The sequence below is a fragment of the Stegostoma tigrinum genome, chromosome 40 (assembly GCF_030684315.1).
Source record: "Stegostoma tigrinum isolate sSteTig4 chromosome 40, sSteTig4.hap1, whole genome shotgun sequence".
Classification (NCBI taxonomy): domain Eukaryota; kingdom Metazoa; phylum Chordata; class Chondrichthyes; order Orectolobiformes; family Stegostomatidae; genus Stegostoma; species Stegostoma tigrinum.
This window is the reverse complement of record NC_081393.1, coordinates 606,866-628,382: the sequence shown is the minus strand read 5'-3', so window position 1 is coordinate 628,382 and position 21,517 is coordinate 606,866. Positions and strand designations below refer to the sequence as shown.

At 49.4% G+C, this 21,517-nt stretch overlaps 1 protein-coding gene across 1 annotated transcript; it reads right to left on the bottom strand.

The window, feature by feature from the left end:
- Positions 1-12,738: 12,738 nt before the first annotated feature.
- Positions 12,739-17,798, bottom strand: LOC125448153 (putative per-hexamer repeat protein 5). The gene is made up of 4 exons (XM_059641090.1): positions 17,041-17,798; positions 15,470-16,854; positions 13,317-13,403; positions 12,739-13,133 (listed from the first exon to the last, which is right to left on the bottom strand). Exons 1-4 carry the CDS (start codon positions 17,096-17,098, stop codon positions 13,128-13,130), a joined length of 1,536 nt encoding a protein of 511 aa, XP_059497073.1. The 5' UTR covers positions 17,099-17,798; the 3' UTR covers positions 12,739-13,127.
- Between the last annotated feature and the right edge of the window lie 3,719 nt (positions 17,799-21,517).

The window sequence follows — 21,517 nt, the reverse complement described above, 5'->3', positions numbered from 1 at the left end:
TAGGCCAGGCCTGGTAAGGATGGCAGTTTCCTTGCCTAAAGGACATTGGTGAACCAGATGGGCTTTTCCTGACAATCAACAATTGATTCATGGTTGTCATTAGATTCTTAATTCCAGATTTGTATTTATTGAATTCAAGTGTTGTCTGTTGTAATTCAAACAGTTTCATTGCCTTTTCATGTTCAAACTGCTTAAGTTGCAATTGAATTCAAATGTTGTCAAGTCTGCTGTGGCAGGATTTGAACCTGGGTTCCCAGAACATTGTCTGTGTCGCTCAATTAACAGTCCAGCAATAATACCACTAGGCCATCACCTCCCTTCAGTGAGATCCCCTTCTCCCTTAATACCTGAGGATTTCTCCTTACCCCAAAGTCTATCCCTCACGGATTGAAATTAATGTCAGAAACCAAACTTTGATTTCTGAATCAACTCTTAATCGTCCGCTATTTCTGCTGCTAATTTTGTCGCTTTAACTCCGCTCTTCCACATGATTTCTCACTACTTCAGGAAGTGATTTTTTAAAAAAAATCCTCCAAAACAATCATCTCTCTGAGAGTCACGTGCTTCTTCTATTTTCAATTCCCTTATCATCTCTCAAAATTACTTTGATCCTTTCAAACTCTGTGAACGTCTGACCAGGCTCCTTGCTAGGTTTCCTAAATCATTGTCTGTAGGCTCCTGGTACTAGCTCCTATGCACTTAAGGTGGTATTTTTCACCTCCTTATATTCCTCTGATAGTGATGCAAATCTCTCTCAGCCCTACCTACCAACTTGGTTTGAATCAACAATACATGGACTTCAGTAAGGCATTTGATAAGGTTCCCCATGGAAGGCTCATTCAGAAGGTCAGGAGGAATGGGATACAGGGGAACTTAGCTGCTTGGATACAGAATTGGCTGGCCAACAGAAGACAGCGAGTGGTAGTAGAAGGAAAATATTCTGCCTGGAAGTCAGTGGTGAGTGGGGTTCCACAGGGCTCTGTCCTTGGGCCTCTACTGTTTGTAATTTTTATTAATGACTTGGACGAGGGAATTGAAGGATGGGTCAGCAAGTTTGCAGACGACACAAAGGTCGGAGGTGTCGTTGACAGTGTAGAGGGCTGTTGTAGGCTGCAGCGGGACATTGACAGGATGCAGAGATGGGCTGAGAGGTGGCAGATGGAGTTCAACCTGGATAAATGCGAGGTGATGCATTTTGGAAGGTCGAATTTGAAAGCTGAGTACAGGATTAAGGATAGGATTCTTGGCAGCGTGGAGGAACAGAGGGATCTTGGTGTGCAGATACATAGATCCCTTAAAATGGCCACCCAAGTGGACAGGGTTGTTAAGAAAGCATATGGTGTTTTGGCTTTCATTAACAGGGGGATTGAGTTTAAGAGTCGTGAGATCTTGTTGCAGCTCTATAAAACTTTGGTTAGACCGCACTTGGAATACTGCGTCCAGTTCTGGTCGCCCTATTATAGGAAAGATGTGGATGCTTTGGAGAGGGTTCAGAGGAGGTTTACCAGGATGCTGCCTGGACTGGAGGGCTTATCTTATGAAGAGAGGTTGACTGAGCTCGGTCTCTTTTCATTGGAGAAAAGGAGGAGGAGAGGGGACCTAATTGAGGTATACAAGATAATGAGAGGCATAGATAGAGTCGATAGCCAGAGACTATTTCCCAGGGCAGAAATGGCTAGCACGAGGGGTCATAGTTTTAAGCTGGTTGGTGGAAAGTATAGAGGGGATGTCAGAGGCAGGTTCTTTACGCAGAGAGTTGTGAGAGCATGGAATGCGTTGCCAGCAGCAGTTGTGGAAGCAAGGTCATTGGGGTCATTTAAGAGACTGCTGGACATGCATATGGTCACAGAAATTTGAGGGTGCATCCATGAGGATCAATGGTCGGCACAACATTGTGGGCTGAAGGGCCTGTTCTGTGCTGTACTGTTCTATGTTCTATGTTCTATGTTCTATACCCACATGGTCATAGAACATGGGAGCAGAAGGAGGCCATTTGACCCTTTGAGCCTGCTCCAGCATTCATCACGATCATGGTTGATGGTCCAAATCAATAGCCTTATCCTGATTTCTCCCCATAACCTTTGACCCCGTTTGTCCTAAGTGCTATATCTAGCTGCCTCTTGAATACATGCAATGTTTTAGCATCAACTACTTCTGGTGGTAATGAACTCCGCAGGCTCACCATTTGCTGGATGAAGAAATGTCTCCTAATCTCTGTCCTAAATGGTCTGCCTTGAATCCTCATACTGTGACCCCTGACTCTGGACACACCCACCATCGGGAACATCCTCCCCACATCCACCCTGTCCAGTCCTGTTAGAATCTTATAAGTCTTTATGAGATCCCCCTCATTCATCTGAACTCTAGTGAAAACAGTCCCAACCCAGTTAACCTCTGCTCATATGTCAGACCCGCCATCCCCGCAATCAGCCTAGTAAACCTTCGCTGTACTCCCTTGAGAGCAAGAATATTCTTCCTGAGAAAAGGAAACCAAAACTGCGCACAATATTCCAGGTGTGGTCTCTGGGATGGCCCTGGATAACGGCAACAACACACCCCTGCTTCTGTACACAAATCCTCTCACAATGAAGGCCAACATACCATTTGCTTTCTTTACCACCTGCTGCACCTGCCTGCGTACCTTCAGTGGGTGGTACAGAAGGACACCCAGGTCCCACTGCACACTCCCCTCTCCCAATTTACAGCCATTCAGTGGTCATGGTCACCAGCCATTTCATTTGTTTAGCCACTTTCTCAAATGAAATGGAAAAGGCTTCTACATCCTTCTTTGGCAATGCTTGGACACATTTAAACAGATCCCCACCAGGCCTGTGGCTACAATGAGATTGCTCTCCATCATTAATCCTACATTTTGCCTTTGTCTCCACCAATTTCAGTTCCAACCTCTGCAGTTGAAAAACTCTCACCCTTTCTTCTGTGTTTAGTTGTAATTCAAACAGTTTCATTGCCTTTTCATGTTCAAACTGCTTAAGTTGCAATTGAATTTTAGCTATTTCCAAAGATACTGATGACTTGTCTGGCAACTGTAAATGCTTCATGATCACCACAGTTTTATCTCCCCTTTCCCCCTCAACACAGACATCACCAACTCCAGCTTGTTTGCCAATTCTAAAAAGCTTTGCCTTGCTCACTTTCTGTAAAACTCCCAAAGTAACTTTGACCACCCCCAGGAAACTCTTAGTGACTGAGTGACCCAATACTACATAAGACACAGCCTGTTTAAACCAAGCAAGTGTAACATCACCTCTCACTGTTTTTGAGTCCAACAATCCTCAACCTAATCGGGAATTAGAGACTTTGCTCGTGACAACAGCCCCCAGTTTGTTATGGACCGAACCAAACCTCCTCAAACTATATGACGAAGACAGCCTAGACCTAACTTTCACTTAAATTAAAGGCCAGTGGTAGGCATCCCGTGCTAAATGAATCCAAATGGTCTAGCTACGAGTCTGGAAGCAAAACGCACTTTATTTAGACACCATAGTTAAAATATAACAAAAGAAAGAAGAAATTGGAATAACTGAACTCTACTGGAAAACTTAACAGAATAAAAGATTTTTCAATATAGCTACATGCCATAAACACACCCTTGGCAAAGGCAAATTCAGTAGAATAGATTATCTCACAGGCAATTCTCCAGACCAACAGGGAAAAAACATCAAGAGAAAACTCTGAGAGAGGGTGTAGTAGGGAGAGATGTACTGCAAACCCAGCGACTGCTACTAAAATACCAAAGTTATACATCCTGGCTTGGTGGGAGCTTGACCCCACCCATTCAGGCTGTTTCTATTGTTCCAACTTTTAAAAAGAACCCCAAAGCCTCACAAGCTGTTTACTTTAATTGGCTTGGAGTAGATAGATTGGTACCTCTGCTTCACCATTTCTTTGCAAAAAAAAAGGACAAAATGTCCCTTTTAAAGCCATGGTATCATGACATGACCCTTTGACCAATTCCCTCAGTACTGACCGACAGTCCCTCAGCACTGACAAAGAACAAACAGCAAAGAAAATTACAGCACAGGAACAGGCCCTTTGGCCCTCCAAGCCTGCACCGATCCAGATCCTCTATCTCAACCTGTTGCCTATTTTCCAAGGATCTGTATCCCTCTGCTTCCTGCCCATTCATGTATCTGTCTAGATACATCTTAAATGACCATATCATGCCCACCTCTACCACCTCCACTGGCAACGTGTTCCAATCACCCACCACCCTCTGCATAAAGAACTTTCCATGCATATCTCCCCTAAACTTTTCCCCTCTCACCTTGAAATCATGACCCCTCGTAACTGAGTCCCCCGCTCTGGGAAAAAGCTTCTTGCTATCCACCCTGTCTATACCCCTCATCATTTTGTAGACCTCAATCATGTCCCCCCTCAATCTCCATCTTTCTAATGAAAATAATCCTAATCTACTCAACCTCTCTTCATTGATAGCACCCTCCATACCAGGCAACATCCTGGTGAGTCTCCTCTGCACCCTCTCCAAAGCATCCATATCCTTTTGGTAATGTGGCGACTAGAACTGCACACAGTATTCCAAATGTGGTCAAACCAAAGTCCGATACAACTGTAACATGACCTGCCAACTCTTGTACTCAATACCCCGTCCGATGAATGAAAGCATGCCCTATGCCTTCTTGACCCCTCAATCCACCCACATTGCCACATTCAGGGTACAATGGACCTGAACACCCAGATCTCTCTGTGCAACATTTTTCCCCAGGGCTTTTCCATTTACTGTATAGTTCGGTCTTGAATTGGATCTTCCAAAATGCATCACTTCACAGACCCTCCGACAGTGCGGCACTCACTGAGCACTGACCCTCCGAGAGTGTGGCTCTCCCTCAGCACTGACCCTCCGACAGTGCGGCACTCCCTCAGTGCTGACCCTCTGATGGTGCGTTGCTCCCTCAGCACTGACCCTCTGATTGTACTGCTGTCCCTTAGTACTGTGCTGCCCTGATCCTGTTCCCGAGTCTCTGCAGTGGGACATGACGTTACAACGTGTATTAAAGCCAGTGTGTGCTCTTTTAGCAATGGCCACAAGCCCAGGATATCTGCTGGCACTCTGGCGAGAAATGTGATAGCTGTCAGTGTTCTAGAACACGAACAAGAAGTGACAGGATTTGTAGCTCAGGTTGAGGTTCTGGATGTGAGTTTGCTCGCGGAGCTGGAAGGTTAGTTTTCGTACGTTTCGTCACCATTCTCGGTAACATCATCAGTGAGCCTCCGACGAAGCGCTGGTGTTATGTCCCGCTTTCTATTTATCTGGTTAGGTTTCCTTGGGGTTGGTGATGTCATTTCCTGTTCTTTTTCTCAGGGGATGGTAGATTGGCTCCAAGTCTTGACTTGGAGCCAATCTACCATCCCCTGAGAAAAAGAACAGGAAATGACATCACCAACCCCAAGGATACCTAACCAGATAAATAGAAAGCGGGACATAACACCAGCGCTTCATCGGAGGCTCACTGATGATGTTACCTAGAATGGTGACAAAACATCTGGGAACAAACCGGCAAGCTCAGTGAACCAGCTTACATCTGGAACAGAATAAAGACCCACTCTCTTGTGGACCGAGAGGAGGAGAGCGCTGTGTTGGAGGTGAAAGGAAGACGTCGGGTTGGCTGTGCACCCTTGCAACCGGTGGATCTCAATGCTGGCTTCGGCCTAACGCTGGTTCAGGGGAGCAACCAACCTGCAACGATGGCTGCGGCAAGTGCTCGTGCCCCGGGTCAGGGGGTCCGGAACACCATCCGCGTTTCTGTAAAGAAGGTGGATGAAGGTGCACCTGTGGACTGCACCTTCTTCGTGAAGAGGGTCCTGTTGGACTGTTGTGGGTTCACTGCTGCAGACATTTACTGCCTGCAGGATTTCCCCGGAGGAGGATTTTACGACGTGACCTTCAGGAGTGCCAAGCTTTGCGAGCACTTCCTGGAGGTTTTCAAGGAGAAAGGAGGTGAGGGCCCCCTCTCTGTATTGACCGCTGTCCCACTGTTCGTGATGCCAGCGCAGAGGAGCCGTATGGTGACTATACATATGTACAACCCGCATGTGCCAGCAGTTGATGTCCTGACCTTCCTCGGAAGGTATGTGAAGGTGGAAGGGGACCTAACTGACATCGTGGACCCCTTTGGCATCTGGACGAGTAAGAGGCAGGTCAAGGTGACGCTGAGGATGGGCGCGGATGGGAATGTCGTACACCCACTGTCCAGCTTCGCGATCGGCGGGAGCAGGGGCTACCTGACCTATGCAGGGCAACCTAAAGTCTGCCATGCCTGTGGTAGGTCAGGTCACGTGGCGGCCGACTGCAAAGCCACCATCTCCAGGAACTGCAGGGAGGAGGGACACCTTGCAAAGGATTGCCCACAAGAGAAAAACTGCAACCTTTGCGAGGAAGCGGGCCACCTCTATAGGGCATGCCCGCGGCGGGGGACCACCTACGCCCAGGTCGCCGGCAGGGGCAATGCGGGGCCAGCCCCCCCAGAGGAGAGGAAGGCACCAGGGCCCAGCAAGGACCCCACTAATGTGCAGGAGGGCCAGGCCGTGCAGGAGGGCCCAGCCCCGCAGGATGGGCCCGAGGCCAGCAAAGTACCCCTGCAGGCTCCAATCCCGCCCGACAACCCGGAGTCGATGGAGGCGACAGGCAACCCAGAGGAGTGGGCAACAGTCCGGAAAGCGAGGAGGAAGGTGCATCGACGGGCACAGGAACCGCAACCATCAGGCAGGAAGAGGCAGCTACAGAGGGGCTATAAGAGCTCCTCTGACGAGGGGGATTCGGAGAGGGCCCACCCGAAGCGAAGTTAAAGATCTCGAGGTGGAAGGAAAGCAGCACCCCGCTTCCAGGTGACAGGAGGCGTCCTGAGGCTCCCTCCGACACCCAGTCAAGTGCCGCTGGAGCATTGGAGGGCCCCCCGGAACTTCCAGGCGGGAAGGAGGAGACAGCGCGTCCCCAGCCTGACCCGGAGCCGGACCCTCCTGCCTCCGCACCTCTGATGGGGGGATGCCACCCGGAAGGCAGCACGGACGGTTTCCTGAGCCCGGAGAGCGTCCAGCAGTTAGCCCGGGCAATGGGCATGCAGGGACAGATGGAGGGGCTGGACCTTGGACTTGGGGAGGGTACTGTGGTCACTGCCCACAATGGGGGTACGAGTTGCGAGCAATAATGTGCGCAGCGTCAAGTCCACCGCAAGATGTGTGTCCACGTTGGCCTACCTGACCACCGTCAAGGCGGACCTCCTGTTTCTGCAGGAGTGTGGGATACCGCACCTCAGCAGAGACGGGAAATGGTCCAGCGCCTGGACCTGTGGGCCTTCAATCTGGTCGGGGGGTAACGACTGTTGCTCCTCTGGCCTGGCTATTCTGCTGCGGGGGCGCAACTTCACCATCTCTCAAGTTCAGGAGGTGGTGGGGGGTGCGACTCCTAGTGGCTGACATCACCTATAGGAACGCTTCCCTGAGACTGATCAACGTGAACGCCCCAGCGGTACGGAGTGAGGAGTTGGCTGTCCTGCAGTGGCTTTCACCCCTGCTGGCTACGTCCAGGCCGGTCATCCTGGGCGGAGACTTCAACTGAATCATTGATGCAGATGGAAGATCCGGCGTGGGGACAGCGGGTGGGGGGAGTCAACTGGACATCACATCCAGATTCCTGATGGGCACGGTGAAGGATGCCAGGCTGCTCGACGTCTTCAGCACCCCTGCAGACGGAGCGCAGCAGAAGTACACCTGGTCGCGGCCAGACGGGTCTATCCGCTCAAGGATAGACTTCCTGTTTGTGTCACGGATGTTCTTGGTCAGGTCCACCGGCGTCGAGCTGGTGTTCTTCTCTGACCACTGCCTCCTGCTGGCCGACTGTCACTTACAGGACGACCAGCCGGCCGGCAAGGGGACGTGGAAGCTCAACACGACTCTGTTGACCCCAGAGAACGTCGAGGAGCTTAAGAGGGAGTACGCCGGTTGGAGAACTGCGAAACCCTTCTTTGAGTCTCCGGGCGACTGGTGGGAGACGGTGAAGGAGAACATCAAGAGGTTCTTTGTCCTCAAGGGTGTTCAGAAGGCAAGAGAGAGGCGGGGAAAGCTGTCGCGACTCCAGAAAAGGGTGCAGAACCTGCTCCTTCTGCAGTTGATGGGGGTCGATGTTGCGGAGGACCTCCGCGAGGTGAGGGGCCAGCAAGCCTCGCTCTTTGCCACGGAGGCCTCCAGGATAATCTTCTGGTCCAGGGTCCGCTCCGTGGAGCAGGACGAGACGTGCTCGCGTTTCTTCTTTCAGAAGGTGCACAAAGAGAGCTCTGTGCTCAGCCGGCTGAAGGAGCACGACGGCTCGGTGACGTCGTCTCGGTCCGACATTTTGAGGATCAGCAGATCCTTCTCTGCCGGACTGTACGACAAGAAGCCCATGGACAGCACGGCCTCCGAGTCATTCCTGTCGTCTATCACGGAGGTCTTAGACGACGGCACGAGGGAGTGGCTGGACCGGCCGATATCCCTGGACGAGCTGACCAGAGCCAAGTCCTTGGAGAGGAATAGGACTCCCGGAATCGACAGCTTACCGGTCGAGCTGTATTCCGCTCTGTGGGGCCTGGTCGGCCAGGACCTGCTGGAGGTGTACCATAGTGCGCTTCGGGCAGGGGAAATGTGCAAGTCCATGAGGAAGGGCATCATCACCCTCATTTACAAGAGGAAGCGGGAGAGGGAAGAAATTAAGAATTGGCGTCCCATTTCACTTTTGAACGTGGACTACAATATCCTGGCCAAGGTCATAGCCAACCGGGTCAGGTCTGTCCTGGAGTCAGTGATTCACCCTGACCAAACCTGTGCTGTGCCGGGCAGGAAGATCGCTGAGAGCCTCGCGCTCATCAGGGATACGATCGCCTACGTACAGGACAGGCGGGTGGACACCTGCCTCGTCAGCCTGGACCAGGAGAAGGTCTTCGACAGGGTCTCTCATGCTTACATGAGGGACGTCCTCTCCAAATTGGGGTTCGGGGAGGGCATCCGCAATTGGATCCGGCTGCTCTACACCAACATCGTTAGCGTAGTCTCGATCAACGGGTGGGAATCAGACAGTTTTCCTGTTAGATCTGGAGTCAGGCAGGGCTGCCCACTCTCTCCTGCCTTGTTCACGTGCTGTGTGGAGCCCTTCGCCGCCTCCATCAGGAAGGACGTGAGCCTGAAGGGCGTGACTATCCCAGGCAGCGGAGGCCTTCAGGTCAAGACCTCCCTGTACATGGATGACGTCGCCGTCTTCTGCACGGATCGTCGGTCGGTGAGTAGGCTGTTGGACATCTGCGGCCAGTTTGAACTGGCCTCGGGTGCCAAAGTCAATAGGGGTAAGAGCGAGGTCATGTTCTTCGGGAACTGGGACGACCGCTCCTTCATCCCCTTCACCGTCAGGACAGACTACCTGAAGGTGCTGGGTATTTGGTTTGGTGGAGCTGGGGCGTGCACTAAGACTTGGGAGGAGCGTATCACCAAATTGAAGCAGAAGCTGGGCAGGTGGACGCTCCGGTCCCTCTCCATCGCGGGTAAGAACCTGGTTGTCAGGTGCGAGGGGCTTTCGGTACTGTTGGATGTGGCGCAGGCCTGGCCTATTCGCTGGACCTGCGCCGCTGCGGTTACCCGGGCCATCTTCCACTTCATTTGGGGGTCGAGGATGGACTGGGTCCGCAGGGACACCATGTACAAAGACCTGGAAAATAGGGGAAAGGACGTACCGAACGCCACCCTCACCCTGACGGCTACCTTTGTGTGCGGCTGCATCAAGCTGTGTGTAGATCCTCAGTACGCAAACACCAAGTGTCACTACTTACTGAGGTTTTACCTGTCCCCGGTGTTGCGAAGGATGGGCCTGGCCTTGTTACCGCGGAACGCTCCGAGTAGTTGGACTGTTCCGTACCACCTGTCCTTCGTGGAGAAATTTTTGAAAGGAAACACCTTTGACCACAAGGCCGTCAGGCAGTGGTCAGCACGTAGTATCCTCGAGACCCTTCGGGAAAAGGAGAGGGTGGATCCCGTCGTGTGGTTCCCCACGCAGACTGCCAAAGTCGTTTGGCAGAATGCCTCATCACCAGAACTTTCAAACAAGCACAAGGACATTGCTTGGCTGGCGGTGAGAGGGGCTCTGCCAGTGAGATCCTTTATGCATGCCCGGAATCTCTGCGCCACCGCATGCTGCACTCGAGGTGGCTGCGGGGGGGACGAGACTGTTGATCACCTCCTTCTGGAGTGTGCCTATGCGCAGGAGGTCTGGAGGAGGATGCAGTGGTATTTGTCGAGGTTCGTCCCGAGCAGCTCCGTGACGCGGGACTCCGTGCTGTTTCCGGGGACGCATACCAAGACCAACATCAACTGTGCCTGGAGGACCATCAATGCGGTGAAAGACACTCTTTGGTCTGCCCGCAACTTGCTGGTCTGCCAGCTGAAAGAACTGACCCCGACCGAGTGTTGCAGTCTGGCGCACTCCAAGGTCCAGGACTACGTGCTGAGGGACACGTTAAAGCTTGGGGCAGCCGCCGCCAAGGCGCGGTAGGGAAAGACCACCGTATGAACCCCCTCGTCCAGAATAGAAAAAAGGGCCCTATCTGGTAACTGGGCCCAGCTGGCGCCTTCCCCAACTGGTCAGGGGGCCAACTGGGACTGTGCGGGGTGACGATTGCTGGGGTATTTTCTTTGCTTTGTTTTTTTTTCTTCTTTGTTTTGTTTTTCTCCTTTAGTTGGTGTACGTACCCCCTGGGTAACCCGGAGTGGCTTGCATGACTGGGTAGGTGTATAAATATTTTATTTTTTTGTACATTCCATGAATAAAGTATATTTTTTCAGATAAAAAAAGGTGATGAAACGTCTGAAAACTAACCTTCCAGCTCAGCGAGCAAACTCACATCCAGTGACAGGATCCGTGATCTTTCTGTCAGGGTTCATGGTGTAATCACAACCTGCTCTTTTACTCACTAATAAACGGGGAGGGGGCTGAAGAGGGGTGTCATGCTGATTTTAGTTGGTTCTGGGCTTGCTATTAAGTCATGACCTACACGAGCCGACCACTGTGTCTGGGTTTTTTTCTGCAATTCTCCAGTGGAAAGTTGAGAGATTGTCGGAGTTCAGGAGACTTGATAACTGATGGAAAAGTGTCCAAACTGGTTAGTTAGTTAGTGTGCTGATGTGATATCTGCATCAGTGGTTTATTGTTCATGGAATCCCTATTGTGTGGAAACAGCCCCTTTGGCCCAACAAGTCCACACCAATCCTTGGAACATCCCACTCAGACCCATATAACCCACCTACTGAACACATCCCTGAACACTACGGGCAATTTAGCAGGGCCAATCCACCGAGCCTGCACATCTTTTGGCTGTCGGAGGAAACCAGCGCACCTGGAGGAAACCCACGCAGACACAGGGAGAATGTGCAAACTCCACACAGGCAGTTCCCCGAGGCTGGAATTGAACCCAGGTCCCTCGTGCTCCAAGGCAGCAGTGCTAACCACTGAGCCATCATGCTTTAGGTGGTGTATTATGGTTCATTGCAAATATTTTTAAGCCTGTCCAAAGGCAGTATCACTCTCCACAACCTGGTCACTTTCAGAAAACTGAGGTACAACCACCAGTGTTGGGGGTGGCCACAAACCTGCACTTTCAAAGAGCGGTACTCAGTGTCTTCTGAAATTTCAATGCTTCATGTTACATGTCTCACATTGCCCATGAAAAGAATGTTCTGCAAAAGTGGAGAAATTAATGGAAATACTCAGTAGGTGAGAGAGTATCCAAGGAAATCCATTGCTGCTGAGTATTTCCATTTTTCTTCACGTTTTTGTAGAAATGTTAATTTCCTGTCATCTCTTCCAAGAATTCCCAAGTTGTAGAAGTTCTGCTCATCACTGATAAGATTTTCTCTCTACCTCATTCATGTTTATCACTTACCATTTCCCTTTGATGTTTAATTGCAGTATCTGTCAAAACTCACCTTCACATCCTTTGCCAAGTAACCACCTCTGGATGAGGAAGAGTTCTGATGAACTGTCAGATCAGACTTAAAAGAACAGCATTTTCTATTCTTAATATTGGGAATTGTTTCATATTTTGGTGTGATGTATTTCATTGCTCATCTGAGAGTTTGTAACAATTCCTCTTCCTAATGTCTCAGTAAAGGTGTCTCATGTTCTGATTTGTAACAGGAGCATTAACTCTGCAAAAGATAACAGGAAATGATTGAACAGCCATTGAGTTTAATGCTCTTTATAGTGATTGCATGACAGTGTAGCTGGGCTCCAGGTCACCCCATGCTGAGTACAGCCTTCGGCTACAAGAATTTACAAACATTTCTAGTCCACAATGTAAGCAGAAAGAGACTCAGTATGACCGAGGAGGTGGGGCCATGTGTGAGTTAGTCCTTTACTTGTTCAAAGGACCATCTCACAGACCCACAAGATACTCCAAACCCCCCCGGACTTATGGTTCAGCTCCTGCACCAACCCCTCATCCCTGCCACCACCCCAACCTGGATAGAGGTGTGAGATTCTCCCAGAGTTGGTTCAGAAATTAACCTCTCCATGAAACTCGTCATTTGCACTGACCTGGTCTTTTGGGATGATTCCCAGTCACACCTTCTCTCACTTAATTAAATCAGTTAAATCATTTTCATTTTCTACAGAAACAAGTTTCACTTGACCTGCACTCATCTCGTGACCACCATTCATTCACTCCCTCCCTCCCACCCGCCCAAACCCTTCAAATATGCCAAAACCTATCCCCAGCCCACACAATAACCAGCCCAACACTCCCCCACGACACACCCCCAGCATCTGACCTATGACTCACCCAACCACCCCTCCAGTTGAAATAATCAGACAGTATTCAATTAAATCAGTATTGCCCCCTTTATATCCCCTTCTCCCACAGAAACACATTACAACCAGAGAAATTCCATTATTCCCAGTCAGCTCGCTGTGATCTGAAGTCGTGAGACTATGGTTCTGGATCAAACACTCTTTTGATCAGATGTTCGGTTAAAACAGACAGTCCTTGTAGTTTAGAGGGGAAGCCGGGTCAATGGTGGGGTGGAGGGAGGAAGAAAGCTCCTCTGCAGAGGGTCCAGCAGTGGCCAAAGTGTCTTCACAGCTAGAGAGACAAAGAGGATTGGAAATTAAATTGCAGCCTTCAGTGGGGTTGAGGGGAGAATGCTGCAGAGATGGTAAAGGGGACAGAAAGGTTGGTGGGCAGAAAAGGGGATGGGAACGGGCCAGAGAGGGGCACGGGCAGATAAAGGGTGAAGGGCAGGGGAGGGTGGGTAGGGCATAGTACCTTCTGTTCCAGTCGCTGGTAATCTGTTGATTTTGGGCGTCGGGGGTTGGTCTTTGACCTTCGACCTTCAATGACAACAGCAATAATCTGCAACAGAAAACCAGAATTAAATACAGCCCTGTTGAGAGATTAAGTCCCTTTCCCCAAAACATTGGAACAACCCCAAACCCGACGCCTACACGGATAAGCACTCTTCCTCCAGCTCTCCCCGTCCACATCCCCCTCCCCCCAAACCACAGGTTCAACTCTCTTTTCTCTCATTCCCCAAGCAGACACAAGGTTGAAACAAAATAAAGGCTGGAAAATCTCTTCAGGCCTGCCAGCATCTGTGGAGAGAAATCAAAGTTAATGTTTTGGGTCCAGTGACCCTTCTTCAGAAGCTTGACTTTGGCCAAGGATAGGGATTGTGGACCAACAGGTGTTTCTTATTGGAAGCCCTGCTGCATCCTGATAGCCATGGAACATGAGAAATAAGAACAGGCCATTTGGTCCACTTCACTTTCCTGTCTGTTTTCAGGAATGTTCAACTCCCTGCTCGATCAAACATCTGTCTAACTGAGCCTCAAACATATTTCATGATCTATGCTCCCCTGCTCCATGGTAGAAAATTTCAAAGATTTCCTCCGCTCAGAGAAATTTCTCATCTCTGTTTTATAAATAAAACCTTTATTATTAAAATGTGTCTCCTACTTCTCCGTTTCATACCTCCTCCATCAGAGTAAACAGCATCTATCTTGTCAACCTCTTTCTGAATATTGGAAGAATGAGAATATTAAAACAAACTCCCAACAGCATGACCAAACTTTCTCAAACATTCCTCACGCGAGAGCCCCTTCATTCCAGAATTGGCTGGATAAATCTTCCATTTGTCTTTCTAATCACTTAAACCTGAACAATACATGCATCAGGACAGTCACTCCCTTGGGACTGTACTGTTCTGCAGTCCCTACATAATGTTCTGCCTTTCTACCCTTCCTGCCGAAGTGAACACCTCATGTTCTCTCCATTTGTCAAATAATTGCTAAATAATTTGACTTAGCTTTGCAAACTTCCTGTGTACTTCTCACAACGTGGTTTCTTTTGTAGAACAAGTATGTTTGACTGTGGACAACCAGACCCTTTATTCATGTCATTGACATGGATCATAAATGGTTGAGACAATTTGCCAACATGTAAATTACAAATTTATCTCCACTCTCGGTTTTTTATTTCTTTACCAGTCCTCTACACATGTTTCAACAACAGCCCAAAACTATAAATTCTTATTTTGGATAGTGGTCTTTTATGTCAACTTTTTCAAATGCTGATTGGAAATTTAAATACAGTACATTTACTGGTTCCCTTTCATGCACCCACCCTGTTGTTACATTCAGAGAAAGTGATAATATTTTTTAATGAAGACATAATTTTCTATCTTGCACTCAAGACAATTCACAAGAATACCAATTTAAGGGGAAACCATTGTTCATACTGAAAGAAGACTGCTGAGTGGTTGCTAAGTGGACGAGTTGTTTTCATGGAGAATGTACCAGTTGGTGTTGACTGACAATTAACTACCAGTCTGGAATAATCAAGATCTCCCTCTCACAAAACCATACTGACTTTGGCTAATAAAATGTGAGGCTGGATGAACACAGCAGGCCAAGCAGCATCTCAGGAGATGCTGCTGGGCCTGCTGTGTTCATCCAGCCTCACATTTTATTATCTTGGAATCTCCAGCATCTGCAGTTCCCATTATCTCTGACTTTGGCTAATTCTATTTTATAGTTTTTCTAGATGTCTGCTACAATCTCTTTAGGAATGAACTCTCGCAATTTCCTGTTGGACTGTACAATTAGGCAGCAAGGAGGAAACTTTCTTTGACAGACATGTTAGACATTTACAATTTTAGAACATTACATTTAATGCACGCACTTCTTTTAAGACCCCAGGACACAGGCCAGCAGAACTTGGGCACTTCAGCTGCATTCATTATTCCAGCTCGTGGTGATCAGGTAATCTTTTCTAAGATACTACCTCCCTTTGCCTCGTGATTACAGACTCTTCTTCAGATTCTTTGGCAGTGAAGACTGAAACAAAGTATTTGATCACAGTCTGCCATTTCCTGTTTTCTGAGAAGGATTTAACAGGTCAGAATAGCCCCCACCTCTTACCTTGCGCTTGTTGTGATAAGCGATGTAAAGTACAGCGACAATAACTGCTGTGGTCACCAAGTAGGCAAAGAAGTGGCTGCTCTCTGGTTCATCTCTCAGTACCAACTCCGTATCAATTTTTGTCCTCACTCCACCTTTCACCGATCCTTCAGCAACTGTCACGCTGCCCCCAGCCTCCTTGGGTTTTGTGTGCCCGTCTGTTTCCAGTGTCTCCTCATCCTCTTCAGTTGGCTCAGCATCATCATCCTCATCAACCCCTTCACGTTCCCTGGCCTTATTGCTCTGGGTCTCCGCTGGGTTCTCATCGGTCCTCCCCTCAGCGTTCCCATTCTCCAATCCAGTACCTTGCTTTCCAGCATCTTTTGAACTTTGATCAGTTTTGTGGATTCCAGTGCCAGCAGCCCCTGACCTGTCCGTGCTGTCAGTATCAGGTTTGCTATTCCCAGTGTTGACAGTCCTGGCATTGCCCATTCCAGTTTTATCAGAGTTGCTAGTTGCAGTGTTGCCATTCCTGGTGTTGTCACTCCCAGCCCCGGTGTTTCCGGTCCCTGTGTTGCCTGTTCCACTGTTGCCACTCCCAGTGTTGCTTGCTGTGGTATTGCCAGTCCCAGTGCTGCCTGTCCCGGCGTTGCCAGTTCCGGTGCTGCCAGTCTCGGTGTTGCCTGTTGTGGTGTTGCCAGTTGCGGTGTTGCCTGTCCCGGTGTTACCGCCAGTCCCCGTGTTACCGTCAGTCCCGGTGTTACCGCCAGTCCCCGTGTTACCGCCAGTCCCCGTGTTACCGCCTGTCCCGGTGTTACCGCCAGTCCCCGTGTTACCGCCTGTCCCGGTGTTACCGCCTGTCCCCGTGTTACCGCCAGTCCCGGTGTTACCGCCAGTCCCCGTGTTACCGCCAGTCCCCGTGTTACCGCCAGTCCCGGTGTTACCGTCAGTCCCGGTGTTACCGCCAGTCCCCGTGTTACCGCCAGTCCCGGTGTTACCGCCAGTCCCCGTGTTACCGCCAGTCCCCGTGTTACCGCCTGTCCCCGTGTTACCGCCAGTCCCGGTGTTACCGCCAGTCCCCGTGTTACCGCCTGTCCCCGTGTTACCGCCAGTCCCCGTGTTAGCGCCAGTCCCGGTGTTACCGCCTGTCCCCTTGTTACCGCCAGTCCCCGTGTTACCGCCAGTCCCGGTGTTACCGCCAGTCCCGGTGTTACCGCCTGTCCCGGTGTTACCGCCTGTCCCCGTGTTACCGCCAGTCCCGGTGTTACCGCCTGTCCCGGTGTTACCGCCTGTCCCGGTGTTACCGCCTGTCCCCGTGTTACCGCCTGTCCCCGTGTTACTATCACTTTTTAGCCCAGGTAAGGGGGTTTGTTGCGGGTCACGCTGGTCTCCAATGGTGTTCGAAGCTGAGGAGGAAAGAAAGAGGAAATGAGCGGAGTTTATCCGGAGGAAGAGGGACTTGCGGGGACGTGCGTTAGCGCTGCCGCCCGGGGACTACAGCGGCTCGGGCTCGGTTCGTGCCCGCAGGCTCCGGACCCCTGTCCGGGGGCAGGTTTGGGGGAACTGGCGGGGTGAGGGGGGGGATTACTCACCGCAATCCTGGATCTCAATGATCCACAGCAAAAGGAGCAACAGCCGCACCGGCCCCATCCTTCCGTACAGTCCCGGAGCCGAGTGGGTGGATCCCCGAACGGAGTCGGCGGATCCCGGAGCGGAGTCGGTGGATCCCGGATCTGGGTGGATCCCAGAGGGGAACGGATAATGAAGCAGTGTGGATTCAGGAGCACAGTCGATCCTAAATTGTAGTGAATTCTGGAGCTGAGTTGATCCTGGAGCAGTAAGGATCACACAATGCGCAGGATTTCAGAGCTGAGCTAATCCAAATACAAAAGTGTATCAGACATTCTGTGGATCTCAGAGCTGAGTGGATCCAACCATGAAATGGACTCCAGCATGTGATGAATGCTGGGCAGAGTTAATCCTGGAGAAGTGTGAATTGCAGAATAGAGTGGATCCTGGAGCAGTGGTTTCCAGACTTGAGTAGATCATGAAATCGAGTCATTCCAGAGTGGATCCCAGAATGGAGCAGATCCTGGCACCTAGTGAATCCTGGAGCCGAGTCAGTCATGGAGCAGAGTGGATTATTGAATGGAATGGATCGCCGAATCAATTCTGGAGCAGAGTCGATTCCAGAATGTCACAGACCCTGCAGCATTGTGTGTCCTGGGAAGGAGCACAGTCCATACAGTATGGAGCGGGAGGAACACAGAAGGCCAGGCAGCATCAGAGGAGCAGGAGAGTTGACATTTTGCGTCAGGACCCTCTTTCACACCTGCTGTGTTCCTCCAACTCCACACTGTATTGACTCTGACTCCAACATCTGCAGTTCTTGCTATCTCTGGAATGGAGCAAATCCTGGAGGGGGGTGGATTCATAAGTGCATTGGATCCTGGATTCGATCCAGTGGATTGGCATGAACTCGGCCGCTTGGAGCATTATGTAAATGTCAGCTCCTTGATCAAGAAGGTCCTTCAAGGGATGAACTGTGTGGTCTCAGTCCAGCCATCATTTTAGACCAAGATGAAGCGGATGTCTCTTCGTCCAAAGGGGAATGGGATAACAGTGTATTTCCTCATCTCAGGAAGCAATCTAGTTAATGCCAAGGGAAGTTCAAATGGAACACAAACCAGTATGGACAGGCAGGTCTGAATGGCCTTTTCTTTGTATTTCCTCAAAGTAAGCGATGATCCTGGTAATGCCGCTGGGTTAGCTGTCCAGAATCCCAGGTTAATTCTCTAGAAAACCAGCCATGGCAGATAGTTAAATTTGAATTCAATGCAGAAGAAACTGAAGCTGATCTCATGAGAACAATGTAACTGCTACCAAATGTCATTAAAAACCATCCATTTCACAAAGGTCATAGGGAAGGAAATCTGCCAACCTTACCTGGTCCGGCATACATGGGACTCCAGATCCACAGGAATGTTGTTGATATTTAATTGTATTTTGGGCAATTAGAAATGGAGCAATAAATGGTGACCAGCAACACCCACATTCCATGAATGGAGTAAACGAGGGTTTCACTTCCTTAGCCAGCTTTCTCCCTGTCAGCACAAAATACCTTCTCCCCAGTCGCTTATCTTGAATTCAGTCAGTGACTTCCACTGTTACAGAGATAGTAGGAACCGCCGATGCTGGAGAATCTGAGATAATGAAGAAGGGGCCCGACCCAAAATGTCAAACTTTCCTGCTCCTCTGATGCTGCTTGGCCTGCTGTGTTCATCCAGCTTCACACCGTGTTATCTCAGTGACTTCCAATGACTGTTTGAAAAAGGTCCTCATCCTGTCTTCACTGCTTCTGATGTGGATTAATTTTAAGCAGAAAACTTTACCCTTGCCCAGTCCAGCTAGACACCTCATGACTTTGAACAGCTCAGTCATATCTCTTCTCAACTTTCTCTTCCCCAGGAAAAATCAGCCATAATGTCTCTAGCCCATATTAAAAACCCGAGCAGGGGGAGTGATGGAATAATTGCCTTGATAAATCAGCCATAATGTCTCTAGCCCATATTAAAAACCCGAGCAGGGGGAGTGATGGAATAATTGCCTTGATAAATCCCGCAGAGGCCCAAGAGATCATGACTGTGTGGCCAAATTTCATCTCCTACCTCCATCTCCAGGTTTGCTGATGACATCATCATTGTAAGCTGGATCTGAAACAATAACGAGACAGAATCCAGGAAAGAAAGTGCTTGGCAGCATGGTGTAAATATATCAATCTCTCCCTCAATGTCAGCAAAATAAAAGAACTGGTGATTGACTTCAGGAAGCAAGGAAAAGAGCATGCCCATATCTACATCAATGGTGCTGCGGTGGAGATAGTCAGAAGCGTCAAGATCCTAGGAGTGACGATCACCAGCAATCTGTCCTGGTCCACCTATGTTGATGTAACGGTCATGAAAGCACAATATCATCTCCAATTCCTTAAGAGGCTAAGGAAATTCAGCATATCTGTAAAGATTCTCATCAATTTTTATCAATGTACCACTGAAAGCATTCTGTGTGAATGCATCATTGCTTGGTACAGCAACTACTCTGCCTAGGACTATAACAAATTACAGAGAGGTGTGAACATAGCCCAGTCCATCATGCGAGCCAATCTTCCATCCATTGAGACCTTCTATACTTTCCACAGCCTTGGAACAGCAGCCAACAAAAATATAAAGACCGCTCCCACCCCAGTTTTAGTCTCTTCCAACCTGTTCTGATGGGCAGAAGTCAAGAAAGCTTAAACACATGGACCAACAGGTTCAAGAACAGCTTCTTCCCCACTGTTACTAGACTTCTGAATAGACCTCTCAAATTTCAAATTTAATGTTGACCTCGCTCTTTTAACACTTTCTCTGCAGCCATATGCACTTGTGTGTGGTATGGTACGAGCAAAACAAAACTTTCATTGTCCTAGATACTGGTCACAATAATAAATCAAATCAAATTTTGTAAATTTATATAAATGATTTGGATGTGTACATGGGTGTTATGGTTAGTAAATTTGCAGATGATACCAAAATTGGTGGATAGCAAAGAAAGTACCTTTAGAGTACAATGGGATTGTGATCAGATGGGCCAATAGGCCAAGGAGTGGCAGATAGTGTTTAATTTAGCCAAATGTGAAGTGTTGCATTTTGGAAAGGCAAATCAGGACAGGACTTATGCACTTAATGGTAAAGTCCTGGGGAGTGTTGCTGAACCTTGGAGTGCAGGTTTGTAGTTCCTTGAAAGTGGAGTTGCAGGTAGATAGGATCATGAAGAAGGTGTTTGGTACGTCTGTCTTTGTTTATCAGTGCATTGTGTGGAGGAGCTTGGAGGTCATGTTGCAGCTGTATGGGACATTGATTAGGCCAGTTGTGGAGTACTGCATGCAATTCTGGACTTACTGTTATAGGAAGCATGTTGTGATACTTGAAAGGATTCAAAAAAAGATTTATAAGGATGTCACCAGGGTTGGAGGGTTTGAGATATGGGGAGAGGCTGAATAGACAGGGGCTATTTTCCCTGGAGCGTCAGAGGCTGAGGGGTGACCCTTATAGAGATTTATAAAATCATGAGGGGCATGGATAAGGTGAATGCCCTTTTTCTTCCACTGGTGTGGGGGAGTCCAAAACTAGAGGCCAAGGTGGAAAGTGAAAGGTGAAAGATTAAAGGGGACCTAAAGGGCAACTTTTTCACGCAGAGTGGTGCAAGCATAGAATGAGCCGCCATAGAAAGTGGAGGTGCCTGGTACAATTAGGACATTTATAAGGCATCCGGATGTGTATATGAATAGGAAGAGTTTAGAGGGATATGGGCAAAATGCTGGCAAATGGGACAAGATTAATTTAGGGTATCTAGTTGGCATGAACCGAAAGGTCTGTGTCCAAGGTGTCCAACCGTATGACTCGATATGAACCTTCTCGGTGCCGCCAGGATTTGGGAATATTCCACATCCACAGTGTTCCATTCCACAGTTTATCACTTGCTGGCGGCGGCCATCTTAATGAGGGGCAGCAGGCCGGATGTGACGGAATTGAGGGGCAGACGGCCTGGAAGTTAGAAGGCGCTAATCGTAGTTTTAGGCCAACGTCCATTTTGTTAAAATAATAAAGTAATTTTTTCCAGAAAGTTGGGAGTGGGGTAGGAGGTTTGGAAACGCCATTTCAGGGTCTTCAGCAAAACTTTCAGCCCATCCTGTTGCTGCTGGGGGGAAACCGAAGCTCCGAACCAAAAAGATGAGGGGCCGGGGGAGATAGTGGGAACTGCAGATGCTGGAGAATCCGAGATAACGCGGTGTCGAGCTGGATGAACACAGCAGCGTCAGAGGAGCAGGAAGGCTATGTTTCGGGCCTAGACCCTTCATCTGGAAAGAGGCGTGGATTGTCAAGAGGGCGGCTTCCAGAAACTTCGTCATCCCTCCCCCCACACACAGACTAACCCCCCCCACACATACACTAACCACACCCCACACATACACTAACCCCCCCCACACATACACTAACCACACCCCACACATACACTAACCACCCCCCCCAC